Genomic DNA, 20,762 nt, shown 5'->3' with positions numbered 1-20,762 from the left:
GTTTACAACTTAGCCGCCTACTTTTTCTAATCTGCGAAAAGACGGCAGCATTATCTGTTTACTACCTGGAAGTTATGGTGCTGTTCTGATATCGGTCTGGATAATTGCTACTAGTGTCCTGTGAGCTTCTTTTCATACACTAGGCATACTATTTCATGCGTGGCACGTTGATAAAATCGAATCAGTCAGCCACATGTGTTTTAATGCACTCAATTAGATGATTTAACTGATGCAGAGATTGACACGTAACATTAGCTGTTGTAGTTGCTGATAATGAGACAAGATTGCTGCAATAGGAGACTTTATGTGTCATTATCAGGGTTGGGGTTTTTTTGCACAGGTCTTCCGGCTAGTTCATGAAACAGCCAGAACATGCAGATTGCGTGAACCTTACATCACAATTTATTTAGCAGTGGGCAGATGTAACCTAATGCTAATGCTCTGCTTGGCTTTGCACTGAAAAGGAAATTGATGGGTGTGTGTGTGTATGTGTGTGTGTGCAGACAGTGGGGTGAATAGTGGCAAGAGATTGGAGGAAAGAGAGAACAGACCATAATTAAAACTATTCCTTAAGCTCAAGTGGTTGCCAGGCAATGTGACCTTTACTCGTGCAGGTTCAGCTTCGGATGTTGAGCGTCGTAGTTAAATTAGACACACCGTGGAGCAGTTGTTTGTTTGTGGGGAGGGGGGTGTTTTGTTTTTTTGTCAGCTATGTTACAAAGCTATGCATTATGCGAGTCAGTTTAAGTGCTTTTATTTCTATAGAGTTTAAAAATAGCTGTGTTGTGTCTGTTTGCACGTGCATAAACGCGTTCCCATACATTAGGCTGTGTGCTCGTTCATTTGCAGATTCATTAATACAGAGCAGATGCCTGGTTGGACAGCTCGCTCAAATGTCTCTGGTGGTTACCATGGTTACTGCCTCACCGCCGTCATCGTCATGTCAGTCATTTGATGATTTTCTTATAAATTAGCCGAGTGAAGAAGCGCCGTTAGTTTAACACAGTCATCCTCCAAGGCTTGTGCAACACGCCTGTTTCCAGTTGGAGATTTACCGTGGACTCCTATCAGCCATGTTTTCTTTAATGCAATAATGCAAGAGCAGTTTATAGTTGCCCTTTCTTTACACTTATTCCCAATAGACCTCATTAGGGCACATCTCATTAATTGGCCTTTAAGTTTTTCTTGCAGGTATAATCTGTGTTTATATGTGAGAGAGGGAGAGAGAGTAAACTGGAGTTAACGCAGTCATTTGTATGGGAGGTTGCTCGTTTTATTTAAGGTGCAGGTCAAAAGCTTTTGCGTGTATATGTTTGAATGTGTATATGATTGATGTGTATGCGTGCATAATGTTTGTATAATCGCCATGGCTTGATTTGCATGGGAGCCTTGTATGTGTGTTTACAATGTCAGTGTTGGAGCAGCTTGAATTCATGTTAAGCAACAGGAAAAACTATTCTTATCAGTTCTTATCAGTACTGATTATTCTGTAAAGGTTAATAAATATAGAATACTTTCCTTATTTTATCTCATATTATTTTAATGTGAATTTTAATGTTCAATGCACATTTGTTCTCCTTATATCTAATACAGCAACACAATTTAAATGTCAGCACTAATTCTTATACCAGAATCGTCTTTGTCCTAAATTTAAAATTGTTACACCTACTCTGTGGGACCATAGAAGGTATGTAAACTTTATTTTGTGTCTACTGTTAATTAAGGCAATTGCCTAATCAGCCACTCACATGCCAGCAACTCAGTGCATTTAGGCATTTAAACATGGACAAAATGACCCTGCTGAAGTTCAAAGTGAACATCAGAATGGGGAAAGAGGGTGATTTAAATGACTTTAAACATGGCATTGCATTTCAGAAGATGTCGATCTACTGGGAGTTTTCACACAATCCATCTCTAGGGTTTACAGAGAATGGTCTGAAAAAGACAAGATATGCAGTGAGCGTCAGTTCTCTGGGTGAAAAATGGCTTGTTAGTGTCAAAAGTCAGAGTAAAATAGCCAGAATGCTGACAGGCAGCATCTCTGAACAAACAACACTTGAAGCAGTTGGGTTACAGCAGCAGAAGAGCACACTTCTGTAAACTAAGAACAAGAAACTGAAGTTTTGATTCACACAGGCACACTGTGATTGGAAAGAAGATGACTGGAAAATCGCTGCTGATGAGTCTCGATTTTTTTTCTGCGACATTTAGAGGGTAGGGTCAGAATTTGGAATCGAAAGCATGGATTCAACTCACTCTTTATCAATGGTTCAGGCTGGTGCTGGTGCTGGTGGCGGTGTGGTATTGTGTGGGATATTTTCATGACACACTTTGGGCCTTTTAGTACGCGCCATGTCACCAAGCTCCAATCACCATTGGATCACCTTTGGATTGAATATGAAAATACCTCAAACTTTTAAATATCTAACATTTAATTGATATAGTGTAAGATAACCATTAATGAAATAGGATCTTGGTTCCATTGCTAACTTTTTCTAAGGATTGTATGTCATTCTTATATACAGGTTAGCTTGTGAGATATTTAATAACTACTTTGTCTTTTTACTGGAATTTTTTTTAAATTTGATGTCCCAGTATTTATTAGTAACTCATATTATTAGTTCCCGATCTCTTTTATGAGTTACTTGTCACTTTGTATGTATATAATATGTATAAAATAAATATTTAGGAACACATAGGTGAACTGAGTGAATCTGAATTGACATATTTGTCAAAAGTCTTTTTTTCGTCATCAAGCCTCTCATATTTTCATTGCTTATATTTGCTTTTGCTCAACTGGAAAAACAAATATAAGCTGTTTCTCTGCTGCGAATTCTTTAGCCAACATCACTCCCTCCCCCTCTGTGTCATTAGCTGTATCAGCTGTGGCCATGTTTCACCAACAGTGTTGACACAGAGCTGAGGTCTGAATCCCCGCCACTGCCCTTCACCAAAACCAGAGGGATCATCTCGGTAAGAGATTCTGTGTCACTCTCTCAACACGCCCAAGGATTCGTAACGGCACGAAGAGCGTATCAGGCCTTCAACATATCAGAGGTCCAAACATGTACCACAGATCAGTGCCGTGTTGAGAAGAACACGATAAAATCCTGATAGATTCACATACCTGCATGTTACGCCCGTTACCCGATGAGGGTTAGGCGAGGTGGAGGGTTCACTTTATAGCTCTTGAGTAGAAAATACCAGCGGGAGATTAGGTCTGTTTGTAATCCACAGCCAAAAATGTTGGCAGAGTTTGGGGATTTTCCTGTTTAATCAAAACTGATTCTACTCATTCTTCTTCCCAGAAATGAAGTCTGTTTGGGAACAGCTTCTCAGTTTGTCTCTACCTGTTAGTTCAACCTCTATGAAAAATACAAAATCTGAGGGGGAGGAAAAAATGATGTCATGATGGCAGAAATCAGAAATTGGCAAATAGTACAGAATCATTGCTATTTTTTCCACACATATTTAACCCCATGTTTACTCGATTAATTGCAGGACTTTATTTTATATACTCCTCTTATTGTACGCATAGTCAACAGATGTTAAACATTGGTTGCCTAAACACTGTCACATGCTACCTACATATCACACCAACGGGAGCTGCTCTATCATGGAAACCCGTGTCATGAAGCTCCAGGCACACAGTTTTTTTCGCTGATGTTAATTCCAGAGGATGTTTGAGCCTCTCCAGTCACTGAGTCTTCGTAGACGTGTATGGATAGGTCTGTGCATACTGTGGCATATCAGGGAGAACAAAGCTTTCAGTCTGACAGTGAAATAAAAACAAAGATTTCTTTATTTGTCCTTAAAAAAGAGTAACAGTACAAAAAAAAGGCAATACAAAACAGAAGAAAGGACCGAGCACAGAGCCCATCCCCTCCAAACATCAGTACAATACATGTTATCAGTCAGACATGAGCGTGCATAAATATTTCCATTATACAGCAACACAGCTCTCTCTTCAGCATAATGTTAGCTTATCTCATAATAACAGCCACTCCATCTTTCCCTTTGAACTTAATTTGCAAAAGCTATTGTGTCCCCCACTGCTGCAGCCCCTGGTAATATGAGCCAAGGCCTCAGTCCGAGAATAATTCCTGAATAATTTCAGAGTCGGTTTTAGCTAACCGCTAATGGTGTTAGTCATGCTTGAGTAATCCTGAATTAGCACCAGCCGGGAATTCAATAGCAGCCTTGCATGGATATATGTGCGGGGCAAGCTAAGTGCTAATTTGTGCAGACTGTCTGTGCTGCTGCTTTGGAGTGGGGATTGTTTGGCCAAGATATAGGACAGCAGTTTCTGTTCATTTATTATATCCTTTCATGCACTGATTTGTGCACTCAGAGCAGACAAATGGAACATGACCCTTGCTTTGTAGTAGCAATAGTTTGCTCTTGGTTGTGGGCAAATAAAGAGAGTGATGGAGTTTAAAGGATAGCTGTTGTCTATCACAGACAAGGTAAAGACTCATCTAATATCTTGTACTAGTAAGCATTCCAGTTAAGCTATCAAGCTTGGATTGAGGGGGAAGGGGAATAGGTTAGTGTGGTAAAGAGCAGAAAAATGACAGAAAATAAAAACAGGATGGGTGCAGAGGGGACCGAAAGGCAATAGAGGGGTTCAAAACTGTGCCAGCATATGTGAAAGAGATTTCTCAAATAGGCTATAGCCTAGGGAGTGATGGACTGAAGCCTTACTATTGGGAATTTGCACACACACACACGCAACAGGCGCATACACACATAATACTGTATTCAGCACGCGACCGAGGCATAACAGCCCTTATAGCGTGATGCACCGTGCTGCCTGTGGCCTGAGGACTGAAATTTAACCCTACAGTAAAATTAGAGGGGCTGAGATGCATACCTCAGCAGTTCTAAATGCCGAAGAGTCTTTAAAGGGGCAGCCTCTCACCCCCTCTTTCTTTCTCTTGCTCCCACTTTTCTCCTTTGGCTCAGTTATTCTCTCCTTCCCCCCCTTCTTTTTCTCCCCCATGTTTCAAATACACACAGACAGAAAGACCATCCGCCACACTCGCTGCCAAACTGACTCAACTGTTTTCACACTCTTGATTTGTCACATTAATGAAACAGCCAGCCGCAAGGCTTTATCAATATCATCTCGCAGATGACGCTCCAGAAGGAGTCACTTCAAGGTTTTGCACCCTTTTAAGGCTTTGTCCAAATGTCTACAAACTGCCAAGTGTGTCTGTGCGTGTGCAAGCAGGCTCCCCAGCATCCCCGCACAGGTCTGTCTGCACAACCCAAAAGCTAGACGTGAGCAGGTGTTGCTTTGTATTCATGGGCAGACTGTCTTACAAGTCGCCGCTCCAAAAACTTTCTCCAAGGTCACTCCTGAGTTTGCGTTTGTTTGTTGTTTACCCAGGTTTTTTTTTTTCATTTCCTCTACCATGGCAAAGACAGTGCATTTCATTTCATAATGTGTGAAGAGTTTGTTTTCATGCGTACTTTGGCTCTCTGTTGGAAGGATTTGCATGCCACTAACTGGCTGGGGTGATGCATGCTGTACAGAGAGCTATCATCTGCTCGGTGAAGCATTTTGCTGTCTTTCTGCTCAGATTTTTATGGCTGCAATTCTCACAGCTCATTACCTCATCGGGAGCTCCTATTGGGGAAAACCCTCTAATATATCTACAGGGTGATCTAGATGTTTCCCTCGGAAGCAGGAAGATGAATGAATCCGCAAAAGTCACATGTAAAAAGTGAACAACAGTGAACTGTCCATGTGTACAGTGCAAGTTTAATTAAGTTGCTATATGTCAGGCAAAAAAAAAGAACCATGCATTTCATCTCCGTCTTCGACATGCCCATGTTTTCTCACCTTCCATTTCACTCTCCTCTTGTCCCAGTGCTCTATCACACCTCTACTCCCATCATTCTCCGCCTGTCACCTCCCACCACCAGATATCCTGTCTGGGAACAGTCTGCATCACTCTCCTCTGCCTGGCCATGAATTAATGCCCACTCCTCTGTGAAGATCCTTAGGACATGCCATGGGCATGCTGTATACATTCGAGGCACATTCATGCTTCCATTCACATAGCAGGATATTTCACACATTGCAGAAATAGAAGCCTCGGTGTCCTTCTGATAGCATGTGCGGCGAGCAGTATGCATGTCAGTGGTGTGATGTAACTGGAATGCTTTATTGTCAATTTTTAGCTGCCGTAGCTTTCCTGAGGAAGACAATGAATGCTACAGTTGGCCTAGTATGAGCCACACCAGTGAAATTCCTGTAGCGCAGCAAGAACCGAGACTTTATGAGTTATACTGTTAAAGATTCTTGAATCCGAATTTTTATCTGCAGCTGGTCAAACATACCCTCAGCATGTCCTTTGTCTGTTTGCTTATTTCTTGGTTCCTCATGAATTTTAATATCTTAATGTTCCTGTCCTCTGAAACAGGACAGCCCCAGAGTCCAAGGACAGAAATAGAGACATCTGTCCGGATGGGGTCACTCTAACAGCAAGGCGGTGGGAGGGAGGGGAGGAGTAGGGATGCAGAGTGATGATGGCATGAGCCAATAGACGGATGAAGCAGGATCGGGGGAAAAAACAAAACAGGAGCATTGATTGAAAGAGAGAACACAGGACAGTGCGAGATAGATGGAGAGGAAGAGGGATGAGTGGGGTTAAGCAGGGCAGCGGGCACAGCTGTCAATTCTTAAAGTGATACTTGAACTTCCCATCTAGATCCTCACGTTCCTCGTTGCACTTGTCTCATATCACTTGAGCATTTTTTTTTTTGTCACTGTCATTTTTAGATTTAAGTGAGTAATCAACTTTAATTGATGATCTTTATGTGTTTGTTTGGTGTCTTTATTTTAAATAACCGCAGTGGTAGAAGAGAGGGAGAGAGACATCTTCATTCCCTGGCACAGAGATACTGCCTATAGCCATGGTTTGCGTGTTTTCACATGTGGACACGCACAATACCTCTCAGCTGAGTTTTTTTTAAGGCTTTGTTAAGCTGGTCACCCTTGGCCTCTCTCTGCTTCATCACAGCACATTTCCATAATACCCCTATATTGATCTCAAAACATGTTGCTCTTCTGTCTCTTGATTTTTTTTATGTTATTTTATGTATAGATCTGAAAAAGGTTTAAATACACGGTTCTTTGATGATTGATGACAGATAAAGAGCAGCAGGTTACGCTGGCACTGCCCACCAGTGTGCCCGTTATATGTCTGTGTTGTTACTGTGGACATGGTGGAGAGCAGCTCTTCATTGTTTCCATTTTTCTAACACTTATTTTTGTTTATGCATTCACAGAACAGCCCATGCTAGGACAAAAAGTGAGGCTGCAGACCAGGCCGCGATCTCTGCGGTGCATGAATCTGAAATTGCCAGGGCGGTTGCCCGGGAGCTCTCACCCAACTTCTACCAGCCAGGTAATCTTACTTGTGTCCTTGTTATGCTTCATGTTCCCATCACAGGCTTTTAGAGTGTGTTAATTATCTACCATTACTATTTTATGGTCGGAATACAAAACAGACTGCAGGTGTGCTAAACCAGCACTGAATCTGCAGTTAAAGCAAAGACTGTCGCAGGAGCCCAAATGTGATTCACACCCATCGGTGGGACATTGAAAAAATCAAGCTGATCTAAAATCCAACAACTAATTTGTCCATGAAAACACATTTTTGGGACTGGGTAATGGGTAAGGGGTTGGGTACTGTGTGTGAATGATGGTATTTGCATAGTTTTAGGGTTGTTTACACTGACTGTGTGTGAGTAAGTAATGAGCTTGTTCTGGGTGCACAAAAGAGCAGGGACTGGAGTTCTGGGTCTGTAATCGAAGACTAGAGGTACTGAAGATGATTTGTAGCACCACAATGGAGGACTGTGTTTGTGCTTAGACAAAGCACAGTCGGCTACTGTTTTCTGGCCGAAAGCTTTGTCTTAGCCCTCAAAGGCCTGCAGTAACAGCTCAGATATGCCTGCTAAAATTTGCAGTGATAAACTCTGACCAAAAAAAGTGTGAATGTAAAACATTTCTGTTCTTTTTTTTGCATTACATAAACTCGTCCTTTGGTGGAGTGTAGAAATGGCTTATGGGTGCTTGTGAGTTAAATCAGTAAAGGTCTTTTGTTCCTAATACCGGACAGGAATATCTTCTATCTACGTGAAGCATGACCAGCTAACCCTTTCACACTATACACTAGTTCACAGTTGAGACGTCAACTCAACTCTTTATGTAATTTACAAGATAAGCTGAGCTTTAGGGTCATATCCTACTGTATTAATAGTCAGAGAGCGAGGTGTGTTTTTGCTAAAAACCTTGTGGTGCAGGTGGGCTCCAGGTAAAACACTGAATGCACACCTTTTTATTTTTGTTTTGTTTATTTATATTTACAGTGTAAGACCTATACTATGCTTTCCTCTTCCACTTGGTGTAATATATTTACGCCTATGAGCTAGTGACCTTGGGTGTTTGCCAGAAGCCACCGCAAAATAGAGGGTGAAAAATAGATTGACAATGGGACCCATTCAAGCATGTCCCTTCACTAAGCCGCAGAAATGGCCAGCCAGGGAGCTAGAGACATCGGGAGACTTGTTTGTGTTGTGGAAAACAGTGGTCATGCTTGGCAGGCTGGGTGATCTCCGGGTTCACAAGTCTGTGCGGAGAGTGTCCTTGCCTTATAAGTCAGATCATGAATGAGAGAGTGGCCGATGTCATAATAATGTGCGGCGCAGGGCGACATCTGAGCCGCAGCATTTAAACGTTCAAGTTACGTAAGCGTGTCTGGTAAACCCAGCTGACGGCCAGAGGGGCACCTGCAAAGAGTCAAATCGCGTATTAATTTATATCTTGTTTATGAACAAGCTGGTTTTTGTAGAGTCTAGCTCAGATTTTCTAGGATTGTTGCTGGTTTGTGCTCTGCCCTTTTGCTAATTAGGTCATGTTCGAGTGTAAATAGCTACCCCTATTTGCAGCTTTTTTGTAAGGCGACTACAGCAGTTGTTGCTCTCAATTATGGAAAAAGTTATTTAGAATATTTTTTCTGTTATAACCTTGTTTGTCATGATGTTACAGTGAGGCAAAGATGTTCAAACTCAAATCCTCTAGGGTAGCAACAACGGGCCCAAGCCCCCTGTTGTTCATAACTGGCATTTTGTACTCATAGGAGATTATCACCAAGATTAGGAGTGTGTACTTCAAAAGCAATGTGAGGGTCATAGGGAACGGGACCCTGACCTTTATGATTGATTCACACACAGCACCCTGGAGGGGCAGTAGAGTGGGTTAGCTGGGCGTGGCCTGTGGGGTGACGTTAATTGGGCTATATTTGGTGCCGATGTGTGCTCACTGGTGTCTAATGGAGACATAGCTGAAATCCTTATGCACTGAGACGAGCTCAGTCCCACACTCGCCCCCTCCATTGGGCCAAGGCAGAGCAGCTGTTCCTTCCTTCAATGGGTCATAGAGGGTGTGGAGTATGGGGGATGGGGTTGCTGGAGGGTGAGGGGACCAGCAGGGGTCCTGCTCTGCCCTGTTTGACCCGGTCAAGGTGCACTTGGACCTGGCGGAACCATAAAAGCCTCGACCTGTCAAGGCTGAAAATCAGACGTGGGCAGGTGCTGCTGTTTATTCATAGCAGCAGGTGTGCAGTAAGTTTCACCGCAGTAGCTCATGTGAAGTTTAAAGTAAATCAGAACCTTCTTTTGACTTTCAGGGATACAGGATATAAATTACCTTACGTGACTGACCAGATTTCAAAAACTATTTATGTGTCCCACTTTTTTGAAATGGTCGTAATCAAAAAGTAGAATAAGGCAGACAGGCAGAGACAAAACATTGCATTACGGTGGTGATATATTACTGCCAGTCCCTCCTGTCAGCGTGTGTGCATGTGAGGCCTTCAAGGTTCTTCTTTGCATGTGGGCTTTTGTAAACAAAGCGCAGTCAGACAGTGATCACATTCACCCATTAGCAAATGACAGTAGGGAAATCTTTTATTTACATAATTTCAAATGCATACAGATGGGTAACAAATCAAAAGGGAAAAAAAACCTAAAGCATATTAGCAATGTGTTGAGCCTCTCTGGAAACCTACTGAAGGGATTGAACATGATTCGTCTAAAATATATAGAGAGAGTAAAGAGGCTAATATCTGGTGACTGTAAAAACCATAGCATAAAATATTCATCCCTTTTTTATACTCATAAAAGCATTCAGTGACCCCCTTAATGCCCTGTGAATGGGGGTACTGTAATCCTAGAAAAGACCACTTTCTTTATCGAATAGGTGATCACGGAGAAATGCCTTGTATTGATTTGCAGTGATCCTTCCCTCTAAGTGGGGGACAAGTGGATCCAAGCCTTGCCATCAAAATCCCCTCACAGCGTGTCCTCATAGTGCGGGGTCAAGGGTTCAGCTTTTTCTTTAGTTTGTCACTAATTTCTGCATGTGTCTGCGTAGGCTATGTAACCGTAGTGAATGTAATCTGGCCAAACAATAACAGCTCCCTCTGCCCATCTGCCAGTGTGAGTAGGAGGAAGAAAGAGAAAATCTCAAAAGCTGCAAATGGAGTTATGAATCTTAAATCTAACCGAGCAAGCTGAGATCCCAGCACATAGAACAGACTTATACATGTACAACGCATGTATAACGCAGTATATCCAGTATATCAAACAAAAGCAAATGAGTCGTCAAAGCAGATAAACCAGGAATTTTCATTTAACTACCGTGTGGAAAAATAAAGCTAGGTGGCAAAGTTTGCTATGTGGAAGTGTGCATTTCCATGTAGACCTGTCATCATTCATCCAAAAACTCTTGACTCCTATGAGCCTTAAGCTGAGGTGTACTCAGATGCACAATGGCAGCAGATGTGTAATCGCATATACTGTACTCCACCCCCCCCGCCCGCCTCCCCCCATTACACATAAACATTGATGCCCACACTTACCCCGGCCCCAGGCTTTTCCCCCTGCTACCGCTGTTCATCTCATATTAAGGACAGGGCTGGTTAGGTCTTAAGCAGCCAATCTGTTTTGTTTTGTGTGTGTGTGATCTTGTGCGTGTGGGTGCCAGAGAGAGGGAAAGAGCGTGTGTTTTGCTAAGAGTGCAGTGGAGCAGAAAATGTGCTGTGGATTAACATAAACTGAACTGGCATCCTGCAGCTTAAACAAAAGCTCGCATTCAAATAAACCTCAAAGATACAACAGTCGTGTGAGAAGAAAGTAAAGTGTTTGAGTTATTGAAAATAAATAAGTTGAGGATACAAAAAAATCTCCCTAATGCTGAAACTTGCATTTTTATCTGTGTTTGTATCTCAAGTATTTTTGTTTTGGTCATGGCTGGGTATCATGGCCTATTTTAATGACCCTCTTTGAGAAGGCTGCAGACTCAGCCCAGTTGATCAATGTTCGCAACGGAAAGAAACACCACAGCCATTTGGGTAACCAGTACATGTTCCAGCTGACCTGGCAGGATTCCTTGGAAGAGCAGCTCTAATAAATCTTCACTAACTTGTCAAGAGGATGTAGACTTCCTGAAATATCTACAAAACAATCATAAATATATCCTGTACATTCACAAGTGTTATTTTGAAACAGGAAAAGCATGATCGGCATAGTTTGGAATTGAGCATGGCTGCAGAAGTGTAGATTTTCCTGACGCCCAGTGTTGTGGTCCTCTATCTGTTTGAGGCTGTGGTGTTGGGGAGGGCGGAGTGTTTAAGTGCCAAGAACCATTCAGAAAATGCCTGGAACCTCTTGAAGGAATCCGTCCCCATCCATAGTGAAATTGCCTGGATCCGCCCACGAGGCCCTAACTCTTGTTGAGCTATGGTGTGAAATTAAGCTCAGCAGATATATTAAGCCCCACAGATGTTCAAATGTCCCCATGTCTGTTTGTAGTGGGTCTTATTGGTTGTGGTGGCTATGAAACAAATTAGGCTGCCACGCAGCTGAAAAGTACTTTGGGCTTAAGAGTACTGAGGCCCGAAAGATTCCCCAGTAAGGCCGATTACACTCATATGAGACTGGATAGACTTGTTACCTTCTGGATTTGCGTAATTGTTCCAAGAACTGATGAGTGGCAAATGAATGTTAACTCTTTGAGACTAAATCGTACTGTGCAAGCTTAATTGGTGTCAGGCATGTATGAGACAAGACTGATCTCTGAGATCAACCATTTTCCAGCTCAGTGAGTCTGTGCTGAACGAGTCAACGTGCAGATAGAGCATAACAGCCAATTTTTTTTTTTCTATAACTCCTTTATTTATTTCTATCATATGGAATGCAGAGAATCATTTTCTGCTCATACCGCCTGATATACTTCAAACAAAGCAACATTATCCCTCCTCTTAGTCACTCTGACACCATCTAATTCAGGCGAAGGGGAGAAAAACAGGCGAACAAAGAGCTTAATGTCTCTAATAAATGTTAATTCAGCAGGAGAACAGAAGGGACAGATAAGGTGCCACTTTACCCACATGCGAAATTACATTTACATTCAGCTATATTGTCTGCACGTTAAAAAGGATATTAGAGGAGATTTCAACATCTACATAGTTGAAAGAGAAGTTTTCATTTAGTCTCAAAGTCCGTTAGCGTCCACTAACCCAGGCAGTCCAAAAGCTCTTTCTGTAGTAAAAGGAATGATCTTCCTCGCATCAAAGTGTGTCAGTGCTGTACCTCGGGGTCACCTCTCATTATCTGCGTGGCCATATTGGATGCTAAGAACTGAAAAGACTTTCCAGGAAAGCGACATACTGATAAAAGAGAATGACTGATGATGAAGATGAGCTTGCAGGGGAGGCTTTCTTTGTGAAATGGTGTTTGTGACCTTGCATTAATCAGTCCATTTCTTTCTGTCTCCCCGGGACCCTCTTTTCTAGGCTTTGCGGAGTTATTGAATTTCAATATAATGTTGATGAATATTTTATTTGAAAGTTTAACTGCGCTTGAGGGTAGATGTGGTTTAAATTTCATCTGTGTGTTGAAGGCAAACAGTATGTCACGTTAATGCGTTTTACCTGTCTCCCCCATTCAGGTCCCGACTATGTAAAACAGCAGTTAAAGGAGCCAGTGGAGATTAAAGAGGTCCCTGTTGAAAAGAAGGACAGCTCTCCGAGAGATTCTCCCCACTTTTACCGAAAAGGCACAACGCCTCCCCACTCTCCTGCGACCAGCCCTGCAACCACACCGCCGCCCTCACCTCAATCCAGCAAGAAGAAAGGACAGCTCACCAACAACAGCACCAGCCGCAAAACCAGCAAAGAAGAAAAACCTTCCCGCAAGATTAGCAAAGAAGAGAAACTAAGTCAGAAGACCAGCAAGGATGAGCGGTCTAGTAGGAAGCTGAGTAAAGAAGAACGGCAGCCTGTCACCGATGGGCCCAAAGCTTCTCAGGCCCAAATCGAAGCTCCACCTAAACCCACTAAAGTTCAGCAACCCACCCCAGCATCTGTGCCCCCTTCACAGCCTCCTGCAATTCCAGTCAATGGCCAGCTCCACACTGAATATCACAGTTACTACGTCAAGGCCCCTACAAGGGTCCCTCCACCCCCAGAACCTGAGGATCCAGAAGAAGAGCCTAGTGCCCTGGCTTTGGCACGTATGCCCCCACAACCCCCTAGATCTTTTAGTACACCTACTCCTAAGGCAGCATCTATACGGGAGAGCAAGAGCGACCAGAAACTCAGGAAGCAGGATTCTCTAAAGCCAAAGAGCCTCGCAGACACAAAGAAAGCAAGCATGGAAATTGCAGAAAGCACGGAAGAAACAGTAAGTGACAGGATGGGAAAGTGTGTGTTAAAGCAAAGGTTTTGGAAAAATATCTGACTTAAACACACATTTGTGCTTTTTTGCTGAAAGTTGTGTTGTAAATGAGAAGCTACACCCAGTAGTGGATTAGCTTAGTTTAGCACAAAGGTGGGACACAAACACATATCTCATTAACCAATTTTCTGTCTAAAGCAGGTTTAAATATCAGACTCATTCTAGGTAGCTTCTGGAGTAGTTGTCTGATGACTAATTCCAGTTGAAAGTATGAAATAATCACTGATTACCCAAACTTTTAATCTTGTATTGTACTAAGCTAGAACTATAAATCTGAACTGCAACAACGCTTTGAAAGATAAAGGTAGCGTGATACCCTCAATACCACTTTTTCTTTGTATTTTATTGATTCAAATTCATGTTTTGACTTTGAAACATGGCCTGTATATAAAAGATGGATGTCTGCAAACGCGAAAGAGGATGAAATTTTGGAACTTGGAAACTGCAATATGACAGTTTTTCTTCCCACATGAGTTGATGACTTTATGACTTGAATAAACATTTACCTAGGAGTTGATGAGCTCAATTGCTAGTTTAAAGTCTTATTTAATACAGCATGACGTTCATTTAATACTTGTGTAAATCATTTAAAATAAAATAGATGCTAAATCAGGATGTGCTTTAGGGTAGACTTTCCTGGATTTTTTAAAACTTTTTCATTTATGTCACTTGTGACATTTGGTTTGAAAAGTCTTAAATGTCCACAATGCTAGACTCTAGGCTCAGTGAATCAGTGGGTGGTGTCATGGTAGCAACGCCATCTTTTATATACAGGGATGCTAACACGTTACACGTTGAGGTCTCATTACAGTACATTTGATTCCCTACTGTACGATTTTTATATATTTTGTCATTTTTTGCAGGGTCCTAACTCAATCCTTGTTGCTATGGTAATGCTGTTGAATATTGGCCTCGCAATTATATTTGTCCATTTTCTGACATGATGATGCTGTGTCTCAGGTAAGCGGATTTACTGTATTGTTTCATCCCATATTTGCTCTCCAACAGAAATCAATGATCACAGCATGAATTAATGTCTCGTCTCCTTGATGCGCCTCAGCGTGCATCTGAAATGTGACAGGGCTCAATTAAATCCAGAAAGTTACAAACAAACTGTCTTATGTTCCAGCGGAACCATGGCAACTGGTACAGTTGCATCGTCGGCCTTGAAACATGAAAACGCCGCCAGTGAAACACGGGGATGGCCAAAGGAATCAGCATGAAACCGAAGAGAATCGAGAGGAAGGCAACGATAACACCAACCTGACACTGGCCTTGTTAGGGGCCAGCCCCGTGAATTAGCACTCCTTTGGCTTCTCTAAAAGCTAAAGTGAAATGTTGTGTCTAGTGCGATAAAGAAAATGTTTAAAAATTGCAACCAAACATACGCAATCTAAAAAAAAAATATACATAAAATGAAAAAAAAAAGAAGACGTAATTGAAACCCACACATGTGCTGATCCAAGCACAGGTCTCTGTAGCCCACTTCCACTGCCTTGGCAGCGATAGCAGTGGGCTGACGGACTGTGCTGGAAGAGTGTGGAGATGCACTTTTAGATGACGGGAGCAAACAGCTGCCTTTCTATTTTGCCATCTGACGTTTTGATGGGGAGATGTGAGCCCGGCTCGAGGGTTGGGGGAAGGGGTTGAAGAGGGGGGAACGGTCGCAGCAGGAGTGCGCTTTGGGTGTTTGGAGAGTTTTCTGGGGTTCTAGCCACTCTTGCAAGAGGAAAGTGGGCATGGCCGCTGCCAGCAGTCAGTGCTAGCACGGTCACTAGCCAGTCTTACTCTGTTAACCCAAACATCACTGCACCTTTCTCAAGCTCCGTCCTTTGTGATCCAGGATACACTGCTTTGAAACACTCCCCGTGCATGGTACAGTTTTGAACACTTTGTTTTTCTTTCTTTTTTGTTCTAACGTAGTTTTTTGTTCATAGATGTTCTATCAATGTTGGTTACCTGCCGTCATTTGCTTGTAGAAATCTGTTCTCTTCTCAGAACTAATAAATACATTTTGCTTTCCCTTTGTTCATTTCCAACAATTGAGCTGTAATTTGACGTTACACAACCACGTAACTGAAAGTGCAATATGTTTATACTTTCAAAAGGTTCGAGTATGGCCATTATGAACATCCTTTTTTATTTCCATTTATTTTGTGAGACTCGCATCTTTTTAATAGGCTGGTTTTGAGAGAAGTGGTAATTGACAGCAGTCATTATGATTAGGAAAGCAGTACTTTAGAAGCTCGCTCACTCTGAGGGTAACAAATGTCTTATTTATGAAATCGGAAGGAAAATTATTTCATTGTACACGCGTAGACCATTTAGCTTGGATTTCGTCACTATTCTTTGCTTTCACTATACCGATAAGATGCAAAAACGCAGCTCGCACAGCTGCTTGTGTAAGCCCAGAAATGCTTGCTTGCTTATGAGACTGGATCGAGACAGTTTTGTGGACAGTTTATTCAGGTCAAGGCCATGGGGAATGTGGCTGCAGGGAGAAGAGAGATGCCTTCAAAAGTCTTTAACAGTACTACTGTTTACCTCAAAAATGATGAGGAAGCGGGGGGGAGGGAAAGAAATGCCATCCTTGTCTTAACTTTGTTGTATGTGGGAAATACTCTGACTGTTGTCATCACCTGAACCATGCTTTTAACTTGCCTCATCGTAGCTGCTTGTAGTCTTTGTTGCAGGTATGGCATGAGTTTCTTTGATTTTCAAAGTGGTTATTTATATACGGCGGACATTTACTGTCACCTGTACCAAGATTAATTATTTATTCATTGTATAGCTGATGTGTTTGTGAACACTGGTCATCACAGAAAGGGCTTTAAAATGTCTAGATTTTCTTTAATGCGGTCCTTTTTTTTCTTGGTAGGTCAACTTTACTATAATGTCTCTTATGAAACTAGTTGAGCGCTCATCCTCCACTAAGGCCAGCAGCCTGTTTCACAGTTTTAACCCTTGTATGGTGTTCGGGTCTGTGAGACCCGTGTTCAGTTTTTTTCAAAAGAAAAATTAAACAATTAATTATTTTTTCACGTGTAAATGTGTTGTGTCTTTCCACTCACTCCACTTGATTATAACTGATTTATTTATAACATTTTATATAAAAGAAAAACGAGAAGCACGTTAATTCATAAATGTGATCTAACAAAGGTAAAGGAAAAAAATTAACCATGTTTGCTGTTCATATGTCTTGTAATTGGGATGAAGTAAACATCTGTTGAGTAATTTAACATAAAATTGTTTGATAGTGTTAATTTGGAAAGCCAAAACTCTAGCGGGTCCACCAGACCCATGAACACTGGCTGTGTAACAAAAATACGAACACCACACAAGGGTTAAAGGAAGTGATCCAACCTGCACCAAAAATTCAATAAATTCTTCCTTTGCCCATAGTCCACCTCTCCACCACGTTTCATGAAAATTGGCCTCAGTAGTTATTGCATAACGTTGCTGGCAAACACACAAATGGTATCCATCACATCCTTCTGCCTTGGTGGAGGAATGAGTAGCACGTTACTTTTCGAGAACGCTTCAACCAGTTTGATGTTTGCAAACCGTCCACAGAACTACTGAAAAACTAACTACTGACATTTATTTAAAGAAAACTATGGTGTAGACAAATAAAGGTTAAGGCTGGAGTTTCAGAGGGTTTACCTGAACAGTCTGTTTATGGGATATTTTTTGAATTGCAACATTGCATGTTAGAGACATTTATATAGATTATTATATACTATTTATAAGGATTTTTACAGAGCACAATCCAGAATCTGGTATGAGTTGGTATTTTTCTAACAATTTGCACACCTATTTTGACAATGAATATAACTTGTTTGTAATTGGTAATGTAATGCACATATGATAATGTTTGACAGTGGAAAAAAAATTCTTTATTTCTAATTGGATGTACTGTATGTACCATTGGGGATGTGGAAAGCAGATGTATTTGTTTGAGTATTTTAGGAAATAAAAAGAAACTGTGGGAGACTTTTGATATCGCAAGGTTCATATTACCCCACTGATTTGTGCAAAGTCTTTGGAGATGAAGTTATGTGTATAACAATAAAGATGTTATGCCTTGTTAAACAACATTATGCTTTCTTCTTGTATTTTGATCCTCGTTTACCATTCAGTTCACCTTTCAGGTATCATGGTATACACTCAGTGCTATCCCTAAACTGGGATAGCACCATCTCTGGGGTTCACAGAGAATGGTCCAAAGATGTGAAAATATCGACTTAGCAGCTGCTCCTTGGGTAAAAAGGCCTTGTTGAGGCCATGGATCAGAGAAGAATGGCTAGTAACTAAAAAAAAAAAAGCTTCGTAGGGGATCACCAAAACTGTACAGTAGAAGATTGGAAAGATGTTGCCTGGTCTGATGAGCTTCGATTTCTGCTGTGACATTCAAATGGTAGGGTCAAAACAACATGGAAGCATAGATTCATCCTGCCCTCCTGACCATGTCTACTTTTATGACCACAGTGTACCCATCTTCTGAAAGCTGCTTCAAGCAGGATAACACCCGACAAAGCTCAGATCATCTCAAACTTTCTTGAACATGACAGTGAGCTCGCTGTGCTCAAATGGCCTCCACTAGTCACCAGATGTCAATCCACATTTGAGCACCTTTCAGATGTGATGGAACAGGAGACGGCCATCGTGCATGTGCAGCTGACCAATCAGCAGCAACTGTGTGATGCAAGCATGTCAATATGGACCGGAATCTCTGAGGAATGTTTCCAGCACCTTGTTGAATCTATGCCATGGAGAATTAAGGTGGTTAAGAAGGCAAAACAGGATCAAACCTGATACCAAATGAAATGGCTGGTAAGTATATTATAGAGGACAGCATACATGCAACACAAGTAATTCCAAATAAAATCAACAGATAGATTTCATTGGAAGGATACAAGGATTTCTACTTGTCTTGTAAAAATGTTTTAAATTCTAGTCTCATGTTCACTCCTACCTATATCCATGCAACAGTGACCTCATGTTGACCTTCTGATAATGAGATCCAGGGGGGAAAACACCAGGCACGAAATCAAAGTATCTTAGTCAGGGTCTCACATTAGCTGTTCAGAAGCACGCAGGTGCCCCAGTTTGTCTCGAGTCAGTTTATACTGTTTCCACCACTGATCAGCCCTGGATTAGTGTCATGTTACGCCAGCAGGGGCACCTGCCTGGAATCAGCAACACCATGTCGTTGCACTTGCTGTGGTCTCTGCCCTGACTCCAAGAGAAAAAAGCAAAACTGGGAGATTATTTCTTTTGTTTTTAATTTTATGGTTTTACGGTGTCGTATTGCTGTTCAGACTGTGTCCCTCTGGAATATTCTGGAGGGTATATATTCCTGGCAACTAAAACCCCTATGTGAAGCAGAACTTGTCAGTAATAGTATAGAATATCTCTGTTACTATTCTAATAAGGCAGAGCAAGTGGGACAAGATTTGGTTGCACAGGCTGAGTTGGACAAATATAAACCAAAACCTTATAAGCATATCGTACCTTCTTATAGAGGCCATTTAACAAAATTCTTTGACAGCTATAATTTTGAACCAGGGTGGAGATTCTACACCCAGTTTAGTGGGCGTGAGGTGAGTGTGCGACTCAGTATGGGAGAGCAGAGAAAATACATAAGCAGACACCTGACATACATTTTTCCCCTTATATTTAGCCTTTCTAAAACAATATTTATACAGTGCTTATAATTATGTTCTAAACAGGTAGCCTTAATAGAAACTAAGGACTTGGGTAGCAAATTGAAATTTGCTGCCGATTGGTCAAACAAACTGAGACCAAGCCTCCACCTTCAGAGCAAAAAGCAACTCAGTTCTAAAATTGGATTAATGCTAGTAAGCAGTGAGGAGATATCAGTGGGCAGCGTTTTTCAGAAGTGTTGCTAAGACATCAGTATTAAGCAGATCCCCTTTCCATGCTTGGCATTGCTTGCCTTGCTTAGCATCACCTCATCTGTTCCTCATATTTACACAAACAGAACCAAATAGCAGTTATCAAACTGTAAACCTGTCACTTTTAAGTAAACAATTACCTGCATTATTTAAACACGCAGCAGATTCTTTTTTCACTTGTCGAGCCTCAATGTGCCACTTCTTCGGGACCCTAAGAGAGCAACGCATGCCATTTAAGCACAAGGACCTCCATGTCCTGTTTATTTAGTGACATGTGAGTCATGGTGAAGGTTTTATCACAGGGGTCTGTAGGGTGAGTCATAATAGTTCAAACAAGCAAGCCTCAACACAACGCATTAGCCTCAAGCTACTCAAAGTAAATGGTTGTCGCATCCACTTATCTGTCTGCTGAAGCTTTCATTGTGCGTGAACTACATTAAATAAATATATAAACTTGAGGCAAGCCAGAAAAGACTTCTCAAAGATTTGGAGGATGCTATTTTTCCTCATGCATTATTTGCTGCGAATGGCTTCGTCTTAACGGATGCATAAGTTGCCAGGAGTGTACCATTAATGAATGGCTCGTGATAATTGTGCTTCACTGACTCGGAGCGCATTGTTTCATCCTACTGCTTTCACCATTAGCTGCAATTTTCAAAGGCATTTTGGCTGAATACTACTATGTCAGCACCTATTTCTCCTCAACCCATTTGTTTGATCAACAGCTCTACCTGCTCAACTATTTATCAAAGGAGCACATAAGAGGACCCCACCACCGTACAAGGTAAACAAAGACAGGATATCAAAAGCGGCACTTTGCCACATATGATACTTTACATTCTCACTAATTTTCTGGTAAATCAAATTACACAAACACAGTTATTGTGGAAGAAATAGAAACAAATCCTTTTATATAAAAAGTTCATATACAATTTTTATTTCATGGATTTTAAGACTTTTTAAACAATTAGCATAAATTGATATTGAGATGCTTCTGTTTTGAACCATGTCATGGGCTGCTGATGCTGA

General features: G+C 41.6%; 1 protein-coding gene across 1 annotated transcript in view; it reads left to right on the top strand.

The window, feature by feature from the left end:
* The window catches only part of jph1a (junctophilin 1a), a 35,021-nt gene extending 17,119 nt beyond the window's left edge, over positions 1–17,902 (top strand). The window contains exons 4-7 of the mRNA XM_080865816.1: positions 7,300–7,418; positions 13,028–13,761; positions 14,679–14,775; positions 14,945–17,902. Of these exons, the coding sequence (XP_080721942.1) occupies positions 7,300–7,418; positions 13,028–13,761; positions 14,679–14,759 (934 nt within the window). The 3' untranslated portion in view covers positions 14,760–14,775; positions 14,945–17,902. The remainder of the gene's footprint in view (positions 1–7,299; positions 7,419–13,027; positions 13,762–14,678; positions 14,776–14,944) is intronic.
* The last annotated feature ends 2,860 nt before the right edge of the window (positions 17,903–20,762 follow it).

The sequence above is a fragment of the Rhamphochromis sp. 'chilingali' genome, assembly GCF_963969265.1.
Source record: "Rhamphochromis sp. 'chilingali' genome assembly, chromosome: 18".
NCBI lineage: Eukaryota > Metazoa > Chordata > Actinopteri > Cichliformes > Cichlidae > Rhamphochromis > Rhamphochromis sp. 'chilingali'.
Note: the sequence above shows the minus strand (reverse complement) of the source record. Positions and strands in the feature narration are given on the sequence as shown.